The sequence below is a fragment of the Elephantulus edwardii genome, unplaced genomic scaffold (genome assembly GCF_000299155.1).
Source record: "Elephantulus edwardii isolate Elephantulus edwardi_28Jun2011 unplaced genomic scaffold, EleEdw1.0 scaffold00007, whole genome shotgun sequence".
Taxonomy (NCBI): domain Eukaryota; kingdom Metazoa; phylum Chordata; class Mammalia; order Macroscelidea; family Macroscelididae; genus Elephantulus; species Elephantulus edwardii.
The window spans coordinates 23,454,483-23,473,791 of NW_006399757.1; the positions used below are offsets into that span (position 1 = coordinate 23,454,483).

Sequence of the window (19,309 nt, forward strand, 5' to 3'; positions counted from 1 at the left end):
ATTACCTTTAAGCAATAAAGGCATGAAAGGAATCTTTGGTGGCTTCATCTTTTTGAACGCATCTCTGTAGGCTTTGTGATTGAGGGAAGGATCCTGCCGAGCCAAACAGATTACAATGTAAGGGTAAAATCAATATGTAATAGAAACAATTCTAAATCTACTTTTGCTTTACAATTGGAACATGATTTCGATATAGAGAGGTTTTTCCTAAGAATGAAGGAGATAAAAGGTTTCCTAGGAGAATAAACCCACTAAATTAGGGCAGGATATCCAGGCAATGACTGAAACTCGCATTATTTTGGTCTATAATAACGGGAAATGACTGCAAAAGAGAGGTACCTTTTGATTGTTCAATTATTTCCCTCAAATGGACTCTTTAAGTATGGTTTCCTCTGCATAATTTCTATAATGAGATAGCCCCAAAGTCTTTTGTTAGGTACACCACAAAGAAAAACTGCTCTCATAATGCACAATTGAGAGAAAATAAGAGAATATAGTTTTATTGTGTTCAGGTTGAGAAGGGGCGATTGAATTCAAGACCTAAACCTAAGAGATAGGTAAAAAGGAGAAAAGAATAATTCATAAAACACCAACTTGTCCACTAAATCGAAATTGTTTAATATCAAGTTGTTAGTTCTTAACTGCCACCAAATCAATTCCTACTTACAGTGACCCTATAAGACAAGGTCAAACTGCACCAAGGGGTTTCCAAGACTGTGGAGTTGTATGGGTGCAGATTGCCATATTCTGTCCAATAGAGGAACTGGTGCCACCAATCTTTTGTTAGTAACTCAGTACTTAACCACTGTGCCAATATTATAGGCTTTGGAATGTTGTTGTTAGGTGCCATCGAGTCGAGTATGACCCATAGCAACCCTATGAACAAGAGACCTGCACTTTGTCCCATCCTGTGCCATCCTCACAGTTCCTGACACACTAGAGCCCATTGCGGCAGTCACCGTGTCAATCCACTTCGCCAAGGGTCTTCCTCTCTTTGGCCGACCCACCTTTCCAAGCTAATGATTTCTCTCTCCAAGGAAAAGCCCTTCCTAGCAACATGACCAAAGTGAGTGAGATGGACTCAAAGCTTTGGGCTTTGGAATTGGGGAAGCTTAAAAATTGCCTTCTGAAATTCATAACACACAAAAAATATTTTCATGACATTTGTACACAGAGGAAGTATAATTGTCTACCTGCTTCTTCACTTCATAAAAAGCAAAGCTACATTTCTGCATGAAAGTGGATTAGTCTAAGCTATATGCCACTGAAGATCACAAATACTGATTAATCTAGGAAAAAACTAGACACCAGCTATTAATTTGAAAAATCAGTTTCCTTTGGGCCAACTACTTACTGTTAAACTTTCCAGTTCAGAGAAAAGTTTCTTAAATTTTCCAGGGATTTTCTAAAATAAACAAACAAAATACAACCAAATTAGCAAAAACCACCCTCGGGAAAATAAGAAACCAATTAGAAAACAGAAAAAGGTCACACAGTAGTCATTTAACATCAAGAGGTATTTTCATTAAATGGCACTTTGACCTGTCTCATTTCTGAATGTTAATATCTCTGTCATCTGGTTCTAGCGTGATGGCTTCTCAGTGTTCCATTTTCACCATTCTCTTAAAGTGACAGGGTTTGGGAATGTTGCTAAGAATAGATTAAATTAATAGCTACGTGTTTTAGAAAGCTAGTGGACTATACATTCCACACCCTGCTGACTATCTGGATCTCGGTTCTAGAATCTACTTTAATGTATCTTATCTTTTTCTTACTTATTTTACTGAACAGACAATAATAATGCTGATTGACTTTTCTAAAAATATAGATGACAGAATAATATTTCACTGCCATGAACTTAAGCCACAAGTCTGTTCTTAATGGGCAGAACTATTGAACAGTACTTATCAACTACATCAGCAAGTAACAAAATGATAGAACATGGAAATAAGTTATTCTCCCAAATAAAAAGACTAAGGAAGAAGTGCTTGGAACACCCCAGCCTGATTTTAAAATGTATTTTTTTCTTTTAATTATTATTCACGTGTTTGCATGGTAATTTCTTATCTGAAGTCAGTGTGAGTCTGAGTTCCCACTGTGTCACTTTCTAGCTGTGTGGTTTCGAGGCAAGCTGCTGAGCTCTCTGATCTGCTTCCTTTTTGAGGATACAGAGTTGTCTCAGTCACCAGGCCTGGAAATCTTGTGGTCACCTCTCCCCAGGATGCCCATCCACATCCTACCAATCCCACGTAAACTTCTAAGGCCTACTACTCAGGCTTTCTCTTGGAGTCTTCTCAGCTACCTCGAGGCAGAACTAGGACTCTACTTTCTACTCTGTGATCCCGAGGGACTTGGTTCAAGACCTCCTTAATTTACACACCTTTCACTGTAATCAGGCCCATTTTTTACCTGCCAAAACAATGCCACAGCTCTCTGCATGTAGCAGATGTTCATTATGTTAAATGTATACTCTTTGAATTTAACTGGATTTTTTCCTTTCTGGGTTTGCAAATCAAAGATTCTTTCAAGGTTTAACTCAAATGCACTTCCTACAGCTCTTTGTCATCTAGTCAAAGCCTACTTTGTTTTCCTCCTGCTCTGATCAATTATGGCCTTTGCTGTCCATCTGCTTTCATCCTATGATGTGCATGCACATTTGTTTGCCTGACCAGGGAAAGCTGGGCTTTCACTGCTTTTCTTTGTCTCTTTAAGGACAGTTGATCCAGAGCTCAGGTGACGATGGGCAATCCGTCTGGGAAAAGTCTCTGACTCAAAGAAATATAATCCATTGGTCAGAGAGAGAAAGAAAGAGAGAGAGAGAGAGAGAGACAGAGACACAGACACAGACACAGAGGCCTATGCTAAGATTTAACTTAAGAAAAAAAAATTGTCAGCCTACTAGCTTCTAACAGGCATTTGACTTTGGAATCATGGAGAGAAATGGGGCACTTAGTGATAGGAGCGGAGTGTGAGAGAACATAGTGTAAAGAGAGGCTAAGGAGGCCATGGCAGGCCCTGTGCAAGGGGAGCTACAATAGAGAAGAGGATTAGAGGGAAATGATAGAGTAAGGCAACCAATTAGTAGGGAAGGAAATGTTAGTCTAAAGGAAGAAGGTGATGGGGTCATGAGCAAGGCAGAGGGCAGGTCACAGAGGGAAAAATCTGGGCATGGGATTACACAGATACTGTAGTGGAACAGAGAGAGGAAGAAAATGAGTTCCAGGTGAAGAGAACTTAAAAAAATAAAAAAAATTAATATTAAAATATATCTCAATATGTTTAATATATTTTATAAACTTTTTTACATAGCTTAGAAATTGATCACCTGATCGAAAACAACTTCATTAACTCGATCCATTATTTAAAACTTTTGTTTAAGCTAGTATTTGATATTTATTTAGTTTATATATAGTTCTCCCTTATTTAATGGGCCCCCTCAGTTTGTCCCCTTCCCCTCTACGTGGAATCCCAGGCTCACCTCCCAGGTCTGTGCCAGTCGGCTCACAGAAGCAGTGTTGAGGCCCATCACAATAGCAAAGAAAGAATTCAGGTTTCTCTGGGCTTTGCAGCTACGGAAGAAAAGAAAGCAGAAGGCACTCTGAGGTAATACTCTTTCTCCAGAAGTTCACCAAAGATAAGACTGAAAAGCATCTCTTAGCCAGAGGTAACCTCTAGGGCTGGGCTGACTGTATTCTTTATTGTCAGCCCCCCACTGAGTGTAGTATCCTCTCAGTATTTCTAAATGAAAAGAAAGATTTCCAAATGATGCAACTGATCTTTACCTTTAGAAAGAGATCTGTACTCTTTATACTCTGGGCACTTAAAGAAAAAAAAATTCTATTTCGTATGTTTTTATACTTTCAAATGAAAACTGTTTTAAACTTTGCCCTTCTGTACACATTCTCTCCTCACTGTAATTGTTTTCTAATTTCCTCTATTTAATCGACATGTTGTTTTTCTTTCTGAACAGTAAGCCCCTCTCACCTCACAGAGAAGAGCTCCGTCTTCCATTAAAATTTAACCTATTTTCATTGCTAACAATAAATGAGCTACTCTATTATGCACCTATTTAAATATGGCATATATTATGGTCCTACTGCCCCACATTCTCATTTACAGAAAAAGAAAATGAAATGCAAAGATCATGTTGAGCTCCATCCACTGTGTAAGGTTATCCATTTTACATGAAATCAGACGTTCCCTTGGACTTAACTGATTAGAATTTCACTAATTTTCACGAAGTCAGCCAGAACATGCCTTTACCTGGGGAATATTAGAAAACAATTTCTTTGCGGAAAGTCTGTAAAACTTAGAATTATCCTACCTTGATTAACAAATATGAAATAACCAAAACCCCACAAGTAAGTAAGAAAGTGGGTATATAACAGGGTCTCAGAAGCTCTAATTTATCTGCCATCAAATGCCATCTCTTCTATGATATCTTCACTAATGTCATCACATGGAATTTGGAAACAGAGATTACACAATTCTGTATCCTGTTGGTATTTCCACCAAAGTTAACAGAACAAGTTACATACGATGAATTCTTTAATACATCATTAATATACAGTGTTTCATCAGGAGTATATCCCAAATGTGCTTATTCATTGCCCTGTTGCTGACATTAGGTTGTCTTCATTTCTTCCTGAGTATGTAGAAGGCTTTATTATCTCTGTGTATCAAACATTTTTGTATATTTTTAATTACTTTGTCATTACACTAGACTCCCAGTCATTATGTGATTTGTCAAAAACTAAAAGACATTGAGGGTTCTTATTACATATATAAACTGCTGCCCTAAAAAACTACACCAGTTTTGAGTTGTCCACACAGTATAGAAGAACAACAACTGATTTAGAACCAAGAAAATGGTTTGGGATGTGGGGGTGGTAATAGGCGCAGCAGGCTGTACCCTGGCAGATCCTGTCTGAACTGCCTGGCTCCTCAGCTGGGCACTGCCCAAGTCCAGTCAAGCCTGGGTAGAAAGCCAATGAGGGTTAGGTCTGGAAGCATTTTGGAAGACCTGTCCTCATTAATAAAAAGGTAGTGGTTCTTCAGTGGTGTGATTTCTCTTCCATGAAGAAGACCTGGGTTTGATTTCTTGTCGTAGACTACAAGTATAGTCACCATTAACCTGTCAGTGGAAACTTGTGTGCTATGATGCTATGATGCTAAACTGGCTTCAATGGAGCTTCTAGCCTAAGGCACACTCAGAAGAAAGACCTGGTAATCATTGTCTGAAACTACACCCCTCAGTCAATGAAAATCGTATGGAGCACAGTAGTTTGATTCTATTAGGCATATGGAATCATAAACTGGACAACATTTTTTAAAAACTTGTGTATTTTAAAATATATTGGTGGTGTGGTGTTGTTTTGTTTTTTTTTTTAACTGTGACTTATATGAAAGTTTATAAAGTTCCTCCCCCCAATCGCTGACGTACATTTTATTCTATACAATAAACACAATGATTCATTCAATGTCCATTCATTCCATATTTACCTTCTTTTCAAATATCTTAATAACTGCTTCTTGTCTGTTAATGAATATTCTTCTCTCACTACCTTCTCCTACTTGATTCTCTCTATGTAAACCTTTAACTAGGTTTTTGAAACAGTAGTCTTATGTAGTATTTGTCCTTTTGTGATTGACTTATTTCATTCAGCATGATGTCCTCTAGACTGAATTAGAGGTCAACTTGAAGGCAGCTAACAATCACAATTCTCATAATAGTGGCATTTGGAAGGCCACCAGGTATGCCTCTAAATCAATGTCCAAGACATGTGAGGTAAGTACAACTCCCACAGGTACCCTGTCACTGTGTCTACACCAGGCTGTCTCATCGCTCGTTCTTCCCGTCTTACTTTTGGCTCTGTGTTCAGTTCCTGGGTAAGCAGGAAGTCTTGCACCTCAGCCAACAGGACCTTTACCTAATATGCTAACTTTCTCCTGAGTAAATAAACCCAAACAAGATGTTTCCTTGTTCATGATCTGGATTTCGATCTGTTTGGGAGGATCATGGCTGCCAATCACTTGTAGTATTGCTGTTCTATTTCTCTCCTGCCGCTTGCTTCCTTCATGCTGCCCTGTCTGCCTTATTACACCCTATTAAAGTTGGCACCAGTCAGAAAAGACTTAGATCTATCTCTGGATTTGTTGATTTCAAATGCCAGGTTCCTCTGCCCAGCTCTTGCTGCCAGTAGGTATGATCTGGTCCCTTCTGCCAGAACTACCACAGATTAAGGCTCAGTATTTCTCCTGAGTCTTCTCACCATGGTAGGTGACACGGTATGTGATGGTAGCCCAGTGATCATGTCATTTTCCACTAGATAGTAGGTGTTGTGAGGATAGAGCCTGTCTATTCATTTTTATGTTCTGCCCATCATTGAAGTACTTTGCAAAGAGCAAGCCCTGCAAACTGCATTTGAAATGAAATCATGATGAAGACTAAGAGAGAGAGAGCCTGGTGAGAGGCAGCTGAAAAATAGGAAATGGTGAAGATAAGCTTTTGTTATTCTTCAGTACTACTTCCTTTATAACCCAGCATCATTTATCTAAAAGAAATAGTAAGTATAATTCTTTTAGCTCCCCATAAATAATTTTTCTAGCAATCTCTCTTTTTGGAAAATAATAAAACAAAAAAACCTACAAAGGTCATGAACATTTGAATCTGTAAATAAAAATTCATTAAAAAGGGCATGATTTATCTAAAAGATAAAATGGGAGTGTATCAATATTGGAAAGCATTTCAGTCTGTACTCCTTTATTATCAGGGGTCATTCATTCCATGAGGAGAACAGACTGCCTGACACTAAACATTCCAGTTTAGCAAACCCTCCTTTGTCTCTGTGTGCAGAAATCAAATCCACTCAATCCACAGAGGTGGGGGATGGCAGACATGAATATGCAAATAGGATGCCTTAGGCAGGGAAAACACTTCATGATTGTGGAAATTACTGTTTTCCCTTGGCTATTTCTACTAGTGTGATTATAAGGAATTTGTTTCTGTTGGCATTCTATTCCACGGGCAAGGGACAGAGATCAGAACAATAAATAATTCAAGAGTGTGGGGGCCATATGGAGAAGGTGTGAATATATTTCATGTCCCTGAGGATGGACTGAATCTCACACTAGGAACTGAACTGAATGGTGTCATTTTACTCCCTGTCACATTAACATCCTATTTCTCCTCATAACTGGCATGTAGAAGAAACTTTTTCTATCAAAGAGCATCACCTTCAGGAATGACACGGGCCATTACAAAACTCACTGGCAAAATAAGAAAGGGAACATTTACAATAAGCACAGTGCAAGCTTCAGACATTCCCTGCTACTTATCTTCCCCCTTCTAGGAGCTCTGGTGGCCCAATGGTAAGTGACAATGCTGCCAACTCAAAGGCATGTGCTTTGAATCTACCAGCTACTCCTCAGGAGAAAGATGAACAACCTTTCCCCATACAATTTATAGTCTCTGAAAACCCACTGGAGGGCTGACAGCTATGAGTCAGTTCCAATTCAATGGCATAAAAAGTCTTTCCTTCCACTCCATCAACAAATCAGGACACTTCACTATCTCCTGCCTCAGTAAGGGAAGTGCTCTACTTTTGAGGGCCTCCTGCCTACAGTTTTCTTCAAGCTCTTTGCTACTTTCAGTTGAACTTTCCTGAAGAAAAATGCTAGTCTTATCAGTACTCTGCCTTATCATTTTTTAAAAAAATATTTTAAAATTGTGTGTGTGTGTGTGTGTGTGTGTGTGCTGTCAAATCAGATCTGACTGGGACAGGAGATTGTCCCTCGTTCTCCAGCAGAGCATCTGGTGGATTTGAACTGCATGCCACTGGGGTTGCAGTGCAGCTTCCTGCCACTAGGCCACCAGAGCTCCTGCCTTACCCTTTTTAAGTGCATCTCTTCTACTGACTCATTTCAGTCCAAAATCTTCCTGGATGATGTAAAGATCTGGTTTCACTTTCTTTTTCCCAAGAATCCCTCACAGCTTCCTTACCCAGACCTCTCTATTTGTGTCAAATGGAATGGGTCTTGATCTCCAAGACCATAGGCTCTGCTTATCTGCCAACAGAGCACCAAGAATGCCCTTTTCCTTTCTGGCAAAACACCCTCTTTGGAATTGTTATCTATCAAAAATCCCACTCAGAATTCAAATATACCCTCAAATGCTACTTCCTTCAAAGACATTTCCTTATCTTTTTCACATCCTTTGGGATATTAGCTTTCTTCTTCTAAAACCCAACAGAATTTGATCCCATAATAGAGTACTTTTCCATTCTACTTTGCACATTAACTGTGTATGTCATAGGATTATCTCCCCGGTGGACTCCTGAGGGTAGGAATGGGGTGTAAATGCAGTCTGACTTCTTCGGAGTACCTTGCAAGAATCCACATATATTAGGAGAAATTGGCAATCTAATGCATTTGATATCTTCTAACAGTTACTGGTGAGAGCCCTGGTGATGCAGTACACAGGGAGTACTGTATAGTCACCCAAAGGCTACGTGTGACATCAGTCCAAACTGACTCAATGACACTGGGGTTTAACACTTACTGAGCTGCAGCTATTTAAGATCCATTCTGAGTACCCCAAGCACAATGAATGATTTGAAATGTCCCTGTCTTCTGAGAGCTTACAGTCTAGTGATGGAATCCCATTAAAACAAATTTAATAAATATGATAAAAGATGGAAAAGCATGTGAAGGGACAAGGAGGCGGCAGTTGAACATGCCCTTGACAATTTGAACTGAGTCTTAAGGAATGACTGGGCACACTGCTCTCATTACTCAAGACCAGGTCAAATTGAGTGGCCATTCTTGGCAGACCAATATTACATATTCACAATTGAAGGACAGGTTGTGTGGAAAAGACATAGAAAGAGTGGCTGGGGCACAGGGTGCACCGTGGGAGAAAACTTTCGAGTTCAAAGGAACTGTGGCAGCCACGGTGTTTTGCAAAGTTCATGCAGTGGGCAATTCTCATTGCCAAGAGCAAAATCCTAGAGCATGACTGCTTTCAAGGTTTCTTATCACCTTCCCTGATTTTCCTTGCCTGCTGTAGCTCTGCTGTCCACACGGTCATTTACCTGGAGGATAGGGGGATGCTTCTTGCCACTTTTTCACTCATTTTCTAGCATACAGCCCAGTGCATGAGCCTGTATTGTGGAATTTACTTTCAAACATTAATAATTCAAATGCAAATAATACATATTCAAGAACAGACCTTTTCAACCATCGGGCTCCTTAAGTCAATTTTATATTTGTACATTCTAACCCTTCTTATTATCACAGAGAAAATGCACTCTCGAGGATGCTAGAGAAGCAGCTCTTTTCACCAGCAGCAACTTACTGCGCCGCGATCTTGATGAATTTCTTCACCAGCTGCACCCGCTTGCCCAGCTGGCTGCAGAGCAGAATCTCAGTGGCCACCCAGAGCTGCACTTCGTTGCATCTCTGGAGCAGCAGGCTGAGGTTCACAGTGTGCTCCCCGCTCCCCTGTCTGCTGAATGTGAAGTAGATCAGCTCTTGCTGAAAGAAAACACATTTATGCCAGGGATCATTTTTAGTGCACTCAAAGGCATGTTGAGACACAATCCAGCCCATTTTGAAGAGTGATTTGAAGAGGCGGCCACTCTGATTCCATTAGGTAAATTAACAGAGAATGTCAAATTCAAAATTTACCTTTTGTTAATGTTGAGTTTTAGAGATGCTTCCTGAGTAATGCTTAACTGAAATCCTTATATAAAAGTAAATTTATTTCAGAAAGTAGACAGTTATTATTGATGTTATGGACTGTGAAGTTAGAACTGATTCATAGCTGACCCTCCAGGTTTTCAGAGGCCGTAAAACACATGGGAAGATACTGCCCATCTTTCTCCCACAGAGTAGTACGCAGTAGGCTGACAGTGCAATTCTTTAACACTAAGCCATCAGAGTCCCTTAAAGTAGTCAAGAGTCCTTACAATTTAAGACGTTTTATGGTATTTATCAAAACTGAATCCAATCCTCACAAACAGAGATTTATGCTGGCAAATAAAAGAGAAAGACAAACGCTACTGTTGTTGTTGTTAAGTGTTGCTGAATAATAGATGACTCATAGCGACCCTTATGAACAAAAGACCTGAACACTTGTATAACTTTCTTCATTTCTCCAGGTTCATAAAGTTTCCAGAGGCAAGCTATTATGGAAGTGGATGCCACTCCTGCTTCCAAGCTTGTTTTAATCGGGGGGCTCCACCAAACACTGCCCACCATGGGTTTAAGATTTAAAGAACTCTCATGGCCTAGCAGTAAAGAGTTGCACTACTTAATACATGTGGTTTGGTGCCACCAGTTGTTCTAGAGGAGAAAGATGAGCAATGTCCTCTAGTGCTATTTACTGCCTCTGACAACCCACAGGACAGTCAGCTATGAGTTGGCTCCAACTCGATGGCACATCACAGCCACAGCAACAACCAAGATTGAATGGGGTCCTGGTAGCATGATGGTTAAATGCTTGTTGCTAACTAAATGGTTGGAGGTACAAATTCACTCAGCAGCTCCCTTTGGAGAAAAGACCCAAGATGAGCTCCTATAAAGTGTCAACTCAGCACCATCAAGTCCTCATAGTGAGTGTTTATCAGGTTTCTGAGGTACTAAATCTTAGTGGAGGAGACTGCCCATCTTTCTCTTGTAGAATCATTGGTGGATTCAGATGACTAGGGCAAAGTAACCCACAATGGACTCCGCCACCAGAACATGCTCCTAGGAAACTGTATGGGGCAGGTCTCCTCTGCTCTTTCATGTCGTTTTAAGTCAAGATTTACTTCACAGCACACGACTACAACAACAACTAAGTCAATTGTCTCAAGTAAATGTTGCCAAATTTGAGTGTGAACCAGGATCACCTGGAGGGCTTATTTTAGCTCAGAATTCTGGATCCCTACCTTGAGGGGTTTTGATTCAATACTTCTGCAGCGGGACCTAAATGACTGTTTAAAAAGTTCCCAGGTGATGCTGACGTTGGTCCGATCTGGGTATTAAACTTTGAGAAACAATGACCTCTTCTTAGTGATTTACAGCCTTGGAAAACAATGGAGAGTGTACTTTGCACAACTCAGACTTGATAACAAAGAGCCATGAATAAGTCACCTCATAAACAGAAAGTGCTATTGGGATAAGGTCCAATGATCTACCAATTACTTTTTCTCATTGGATATGCAGAGTAAGCCTATACTAATCATATTTTCAAAGAAAGATATCATTTACCTTGGGTGAGTTCAATAGTTGCTCAAATTCAGTCCACAGTATTGAAAATTTCTTTCAATTTAATGAGAAAATGTGATGGCATTTAAGAGTCCCTGTGTGGCACAGATAATGATGTACCAATGGCTGAAACGTTGATAGTTCAAATGCACCTAGAGGCTAATAGATAAGCTGGTAGCCAGTTTTGGAAAGGTTACACCCTCAAGAGCCCTATTGAGGTGTTCTACTCAAGTACTCCAGGGGTGCCCATGACCTCCATGGTCACCAATCCAAACAACAAAATAGAGGTAAAGCTTGAGGATTCCAAACGGGGTAAAAATCTCCTTCATCAAAAGGAACTGACACCACCACCCTCACCCCGACAAAAGCAAGGAAATCAACTGTGTTGCAATGAGAACGGTCACTACATAGCAAAAGTAAACGCAGCAAAGAGTTGCACAGGCTGTCACACTTTTACCTCCTGCTTCCTAAGAATGTTTCTACTGTCAGAATTAGTTCTTAATTATCAATAGTATTTTGTCCCTACCCTACGGCTTTACATACATAATCTGTCCTGAAGGAAGAATTTGAAAGATATGAAAATATTAAATATGTCTCAAAATTGTCAAGAAAGTTCTTGAAGTCTTACACTTTGGTCTAAATGTATAGAAGTTTCTTAAAGTAAAAAGAGGTGTGTGTGTGTGTATGTGTGTGCACTTGCATGTAAGATAAACAGTGTTTATTGGATAATTATGTAAACTTTATGAAAATAGTAAAATATAATGTTACTGTTTTCAGTCAGGTCTGAAACAGAATGAAATGCTTCCCAGCCTTACATGATCCTCCTGTAAAACAGTTCTTCAACCCCATTAGAGCTTTACACGTATGAGCATTTACGTACATATATGTGCAAATACGTGTATGTATATGTATATGAATGTAAGAATAGAGCACAGGAAATATATATAGTTAGAAAAGAATATACACAAAAATTCAGTAAGAACAAATAAAGCATGAAATAAAGGTATTTGATTTTTCTAGACTGGGTCAATCTTTCAAAATAATTAAAATTTCTACATATCTTGGTGGACTCTAACCCTGCAAAACTTTGTCAACCAAATGATGGAATTTCTCTTTAACACTCAGACACCCATATAATATTCTTCAAAAAGACTTTGCATTTGAAACAGCATTAGCATTTGTTTTATCTTTCTACTCTCTACTTACCTCGTGGATTGCATTAAATAGACTCCAATCAAAATTCATCAATTCCAGGGCAAGATCCCAAGTGTTCATTCCCAAAATCCTCATCGACCTTTGCTGTGATTCCTCATTTTCTGCAAATGGATTCTAAACCAACAGACAGAAACAAAGGGATCCTTCAGTAATTCCCAAATGTTTTGCACTGAATTGGCTAGCCACAGAAAAGGCACTAGAAGCCCAGATTAGAAAAGTAATCTTTTCTGAGTGCACTTAATAGTGCCTCTGTTTTGTTCACCTTCAGTGAGTTGCAGCCAATTTAGGAAAGGGCCTTGGAAACAGAAGAATTTGATCAATGACACTTCACTGATTTGGCCTGCCCCTCCCCCAGATGCCTCCCTCCACCCTCCCACCCTCCATCTGATTACCAAACCCTGCACTGCCCTGGAACACAGCAGAATGAAAGGGAAGGCCCTGGAATCACTTTGGCTTCTGGTACGAATTAATGTGCCACGAGGGTTAGTATAAAAACAAACAAAAGGAATGTCATGGAACACTTCAATAAAGACCGACACGGCTTTTACAGGAAATATGATTAACAGGTCTCATCCTAGACATACATTTACAAATTTTATTAAAATGTCCTTGCAAAGTGACAACATTTAAACATGTGGGGGAAAAGAAAGATTATTTTATTTGTATTTGATGACTCTTGACTGCTTTTACATACACATAAATGGGGTCTGTTAGGAGTTAAACAATATTCTGTAAAATCCGGCATGAATTTATTGAATGCCATGATAGCATTTATCTATTGTGAAAGCTATTAAAATTATTTGGCCTCCTTCCAAAACATTTGACATCTGCTAATGAAAATATAAATTCCCTATTTGAAGGGTTTCAATGCTTTAGACTTGAATAGTTAATGATGGCTTCTTAAAAACAAGAAGAATGTGACTTTGTCCAAATGAATGACAAAGTATATCTACCTCAAAATACTACTCAAAATGTCTTTTTAAACTACAAAATAAATTCTTTTCATTTCAGGCATTTTACAATTGTGAAACAGTTGTGCCAGGCATGGAACTTGGGTCTGTCACAAGTAAGGTGAGGCCTCTCTCACTGAGATACCCATGTTCCCATATTTAGTGGGTGACTGTGGTCAAACGTGCTATCCTTTCCTTACACCATCTGCATTTTAATGGAAATCTTCCTGGAGATGAAATAACTAAAGGCATTTCCAATGGAGAAATTTGAGCTGCTGTCCAAGGTAAGATGGGCTGGAGTAGGGCTTCCAGGAAACACATGTGAAAGGCACTCATTAGTTCCATGAACACACTGACTTGGCCGGATAGCAGTAGGAGAACATGCTAGGAAAGCATACGCGGGAACTGCAGAAGTCAGCACAGCATGGGAGGGGAGGGGTAAACAGTTAGAATGCAGATCCTCCATTGCCAAGAGCCCCGTGCTAGCTATGAATTAAATCTCTCCTTCAGGGGAAGAGGTAAAATGAATCTTATTATTTACACATAGATGACGTGAAGCACTCAGTTTATAATGTTTCACTAATGGATTTACAAGTTGAATGAACATAAAGACATGGAACCTGCCAAAGGACCTTTAGAACGGAAAAAATCTAGTGTTGCTCTCTCTTTTTCTGCCTTCTCATCTCCTAAAGAAAGAAATGAATAAGGGGTTCAGAGTCAAACATAAGTGGATTTAAAGGCTGGTTCTGGCCCTTCTCCAGCCATATAATGTTAAGTAAATTATTCAACTTCTTCACACCTCATGTAGTTCCTGCCAGCACTAAGAGATGATTCTGTGTGTACAAGATTCAGCAGATACATGTCTTGCAAGTATGAAAAATGACAGTGATTAGTATTATTATGTTAGCTTGATATTCTGTAAATAATATGACATGGATGCTGTCCTTGCGAGCAGGAGGTTTTGGATGTGCTATAAATAACCCTCCATTTTGATCCCAATAGGAAGATGGTCCCGGTGATGACCCAATGAAGAGTTAAGGTCCAAGAGTCCGGACGGGTGCATAACAAGCTATGAGAACTGGACCTACCATAATAAGATGGAGGTCTTCACGAACAACAAGAAAAAAAATCAACAACTTACTTCTATATGTTCTTAAACTAAGAATGGAAAATAACTTACACTGTAGGTTCCACATTTCTTTCCAACTTTTACCCTTCAGTGACAACAGATGGATGCCTTATGGCAATGATCTATCTTGTACAGGGTTGGCCCTTTCTTCAAGGGAATGAAGCATTTAAAATGTACCAAATATACAAAAAGAAGGGATATAGAGTCTTTCCCCTGGAATTCTGCCCAGTGTGCATTTTTCAGCCTAGTCAGTGAAAAGATGGAGGCAAAAATTCACAGGAAGATTCACTGGCCTCCAATCAGTTGTCTCACAGCAAGGTTTAACTTACTAGGGGATAAGGCTTCCCAAGCTTGGACCTCTTGTTGATTTATAAGGTAGAGTTATTTGGTAAGTGAATCCTTGGCTAAAGCATTGAGTTTAACAATGTTGTATGTTTTTTTCAAGTACTAAGATGCCCTTACCAAAGTGTCAGCCAGGTCTTTCCGGTAGACATATATTCGAACAGACGCCTCAAGAGATTTGGAGATGGCCAAGTCATTTGGCTGAAGTTCATGCTTTTCTTTATAAAGAAAAGAGAAGAGATAACATAATTAGGAACATAAGAATAGCTGTAGGTCTATATAGTACCCCAACAGGGTAAAGCTTGCCAAATGGAAAAAAAAAACAAACCCACAAACCCATTAAAAGTAAATGGGATTTAAGTGGATTCTGCACACTGTAAGCAATGACACCAGTGGGATCATGAACTTCACTGCTCAGCACCTTTAAGGGTAAACTTCTGGAATTTGCTTATAAAATTCAGTTCTCTAGAGAACAGAACAAAAACTTAAGGAAAATGAATATCTATCTATCTATCTATCTATCTATCTATCTATCTGATCACCAAAGTGTTATCAGTGTTTTTAGAGTGATGGGATTATGATGAATTTTAGTATTCCTTAAGTTTTTGTTTATTTATCTTTATCTATCTACGTATATATACACATAGTAATATGTATACACCTTATTTTATTGTACATACCTATATTATTGTTGTTGTGTACCATCGAGTCAGAACTGACATAGGTGACCCTCCAGAGGGTTATCAGAGGCAGTTAATCATATGGGAGAAGACTGTCCATCCTTCTCACATGGTGGACTCGAACCACATGCCTTTGGGATTGCAGTGCAGCTTCTTGCCACTAAAGTGAATACTAAACAACATATATACAGTATGCACTACTAACTCAAAGGCACACAATTCAAAGACAGCAGCTGTGGTGTGGGATAAAGATGGGCAATCTCCTCCTTTGCAATTTATTGCTTTTGAAATCTCATGGAGGGTCAGCCTTGAGTTTGTTCCATAAAATATTAAAACAACACAACTCAATAGTATATGACAACAGCAAACAGAAAACCAGACAAATAAATGCATATTTGTGATTTTTTTGTCTGCACATAGAATTATCACATATACACATAGATACATTTGTATTAATTTGCAGTCATTCTATGCATATGGTTTTATATTATGATTTTGTTATAAGCACTTAGCCTTTACTAAAAGATGTATATGTCATGTTAAATTGGCTATACAAGAGTTAACCACATCATTATTTAATCATTCCTCTATTGCTGAATGTGTAGTAGTTTCAAATCGCTTTGATTATATAAACTCAATTGCATGATATATGCTAAGAACAAGCACAGGGTCTGGCACATAACAGGGGCTTGATAAATGAGATCTATTCTTACAGTAGCAATGATGTATACTGCTGAAGTGCACAGCCTTGTGTATAAATCTTTGTCTGCTTATAGAAGATTTCTTTAAGACAGATCCCAAGTAGTAGAATTACAATGCCAATGGGGATAAATATTTCTAAATGTTTCCACACAAATTGAATTTTTTAAAAGGTTTTATTTTTCAGTTATTATTTTCTTTGAAATATGAGTAGAAATGGTAGAGATCAACATTGGTCATTATTTTTGCTAAAACCAAATCCAGATTCTCATAGGCAAATGTACAGAGGACAGTGGCAGCATAGTGACTAGAAGTTGCGATGGTTCAAATCCACCAGCTGCTCTGTGGGAGAAGGATGGGCAATCTCCTCCCCTGCAATTTGCTGCCTCTGAAAATCTGCTGTAGGGTAAGCTATGGGTTGGTTCAGACTCAACACAAACAAGAATAACCACCAAAAGTGGGAAGAAGTGGAAAAGGAGGAGGAATACTGGGAAGCACCGAATTTCTGTTTTTGATGGTGTGGAATGTGGCAATGGATATTGGTGATGGCTGCACAATGTGATACAATTAGTACTGCTGAACTACAGATGAGAAAATGTGTAAATGGAAAATGTTGTGTTATCTATACGTTTACAATAAAAAATAGATTCTCTGCTTGATTGCTAATGAAGCTGAATATTTTTTTTTTCATTTCTATCTCATCTACTGCAAAACTGTTCTTCTCTTCTGACTAGTTTTCTACTACAGCTGGAAGTCTTTTATAGAACACAGTAGTGTCCTTCCTTGGAAAATGTCCTCCTCATCACAACTACAGAATGTGCATGGGGATGGACTGAAGTCATGGTGAAGTCTATCCTGCTGTTGATAATCAAATTCAGCTTGGGCTGCCCTTCAATCATTTAGCAGGATTGGACAGTGCAATACTCCACATACCTCTTCCCAGATAACTCAATCAGTTCAAACACCAAATTTTATTTAGAACATTTCTGATGGACATCTTTCTTGCTAAATACAGAGAGCACAAATGGTAATCTAATATATTCTTTATGGCCCAGCATTATAAAGATCAATAGCACTACAGCGTTGAGCTGCTGACGTGGATAGTAAATGGTAGCACACTGCTGGGCTCTAACATGCTCCATCCCCTCCCTCCTTTGTTTAACTACTTTCCCCTGCTTCATTCAAGTCTGAATGTACGAAAGGCCATCTACAGAAGCTACAGAGTAAACTCTCATGGCTTTTTCTACAGCATTTTTCCTATTTGCCAAAAATTTGATTTCCTTTCTTTTAGAGTTTACCACTGTTATTTAAAATATTAAACCTAAGGGAATTTTAGCTTATGAATCAATGTGTTGTTGTTGTTCTGTACTAGTGAGTCAGAACTGGTCTTAGCTGACCCTCCAGTGGGTTTTCAAAGACAGTAAATTGTATAGGAAGAGACTGCCCATCTTTTTCTCCCAGAGCAGCTGGTGGATTGAAACCATCTACCACCAAGCCACAAGAGCTCCCTGAATCAATGTGTAGATTACTATTTTATACACACACACACACACCCCTATTCCCAGGGTTTTTTACTAAGGTGTGCCTGCTCTAAGCCATGATATTTTCAATTTCTTCCTATGCTTCTTAAAGTTGAACAATGAATAATAAAGACAGAAGCATTGATGCCTTTGAACTGGATGTTGGTGATTAATACTAGACTTTAAAAAAAAACTGTCTTGACATTATATTGAGTGAAATATAATGCCACTGTTGTAGAGCAGGAATGACATGGGGTTGGGGGTACCCTGAGAAAAGGGGGGATAAATAATGAAGACTGCAATGAAATAGATGAGGGAAAGAACTATTTAAAATAGTTATCTCTTTAGGCATCATCTGCATAACAACGGTCCAGAATAAGAGGTTCATAGCAAAGTGGAATGGTGGGGGTCGGGGGGAAGAGGAAGTTGTTCAACAATTAATAATTTTTTAAGAGAAAAGTGAACTTGGGGAGGGTAGGGAGGAAAATGTACTACAATGAATAAATGGAAACCCAAGTTTTCTGTAAACATTCATTAAAATCACAATAAAAAATACTTATTAAATTATTTTTAAAAAATCTGTCTTGAAGGAAGTAGACCAGTGTCTGCCTTAGAGGCAAGGATAGTGAAACTTGCCTCACTTACTCTGGGCATCTTCTCAGGAGGAACCAGTCCTTAGAGAGAGACCTAATGCTGGCAAGGTGGGGGGTGGGGGGGGCGGTCAGTGAAAGAGAGGCCGACTGCCAACCGGATGGGATGACACAGGGACTAGAAGAGTGGGCTCAAGAATGGCAGCAGTAGTGAGGATGATGCAGGTGAGGGCTGTGAGTTACAGCTGGCTCGAGGGCACCCAACCACCACCACCACCTGGTGTAAAAGGGTTCCATGCTTACTGACAGCCGTGAGGCACACGGTATCTGTCCTGTTACCGACAGCTACCAAACCTCCCACACTTTGTTTGAAAATAAGAGCAGTACATCTTGTTGCCATTTCATTTTCAAGTAGCATGAAAACATTATTTATTGAAAAGTAGGTAACTAACAAGAAACGCATTAATAAGCTCTGTAGGTTTTTTTTTTTTAGTAAAAACATAGTTGAAGAATAACAAGAGTCAGGCTGAAAAGTTCTTAAAAAGAAAAAAAAATAGCAATGAGTAGAAAATGATGGCACATTTTCAAATCTGGGATAATTCAAGAGACGAGCTAATATTTCTCGTGATAATTAGCAATGATTCTATATGTATTAGATGCCATTGTCGACTTTAATGGAGCTAATTTAATGAGAATGTGAAAATGATTTCTCAGAGTCTCAAAGAGATATTGGGGAGTACGAGCTCCTCAGTAACTGACAGGGTGGAGAGTAGCTGGCCTGAAGGAATCGAGTCCAGTGGGAGTGTCCTCCCATCGTGCTGGCCTTCACAGTACTCCCTCCCCCCGCACCCTCTGTCAGAATGGGGTCCCAATGAGGACTTTCTATAGTGATTATCACCTTGACGGGCAAATGTAGGGTTTTATGACGCTTAAC

At 39.2% G+C, this 19,309-nt stretch overlaps 1 protein-coding gene across 1 annotated transcript in view; it reads right to left on the reverse strand.

The window, feature by feature from the left end:
• Positions 1 to 19,309, reverse strand: part of RAPGEF5 (Rap guanine nucleotide exchange factor (GEF) 5) — a 325,340-nt gene that overhangs the window by 15,417 nt on the left and 290,614 nt on the right. The window contains exons 18-23 of the mRNA XM_006880289.1: positions 15,007 to 15,104; positions 12,457 to 12,579; positions 9,356 to 9,534; positions 3,479 to 3,569; positions 1,355 to 1,405; positions 6 to 93 (exon numbers count right to left, since the gene is read on the reverse strand). Of these exons, the coding sequence (XP_006880351.1) occupies positions 6 to 93; positions 1,355 to 1,405; positions 3,479 to 3,569; positions 9,356 to 9,534; positions 12,457 to 12,579; positions 15,007 to 15,104 (630 nt within the window). The remainder of the gene's footprint in view (positions 1 to 5; positions 94 to 1,354; positions 1,406 to 3,478; positions 3,570 to 9,355; positions 9,535 to 12,456; positions 12,580 to 15,006; positions 15,105 to 19,309) is intronic.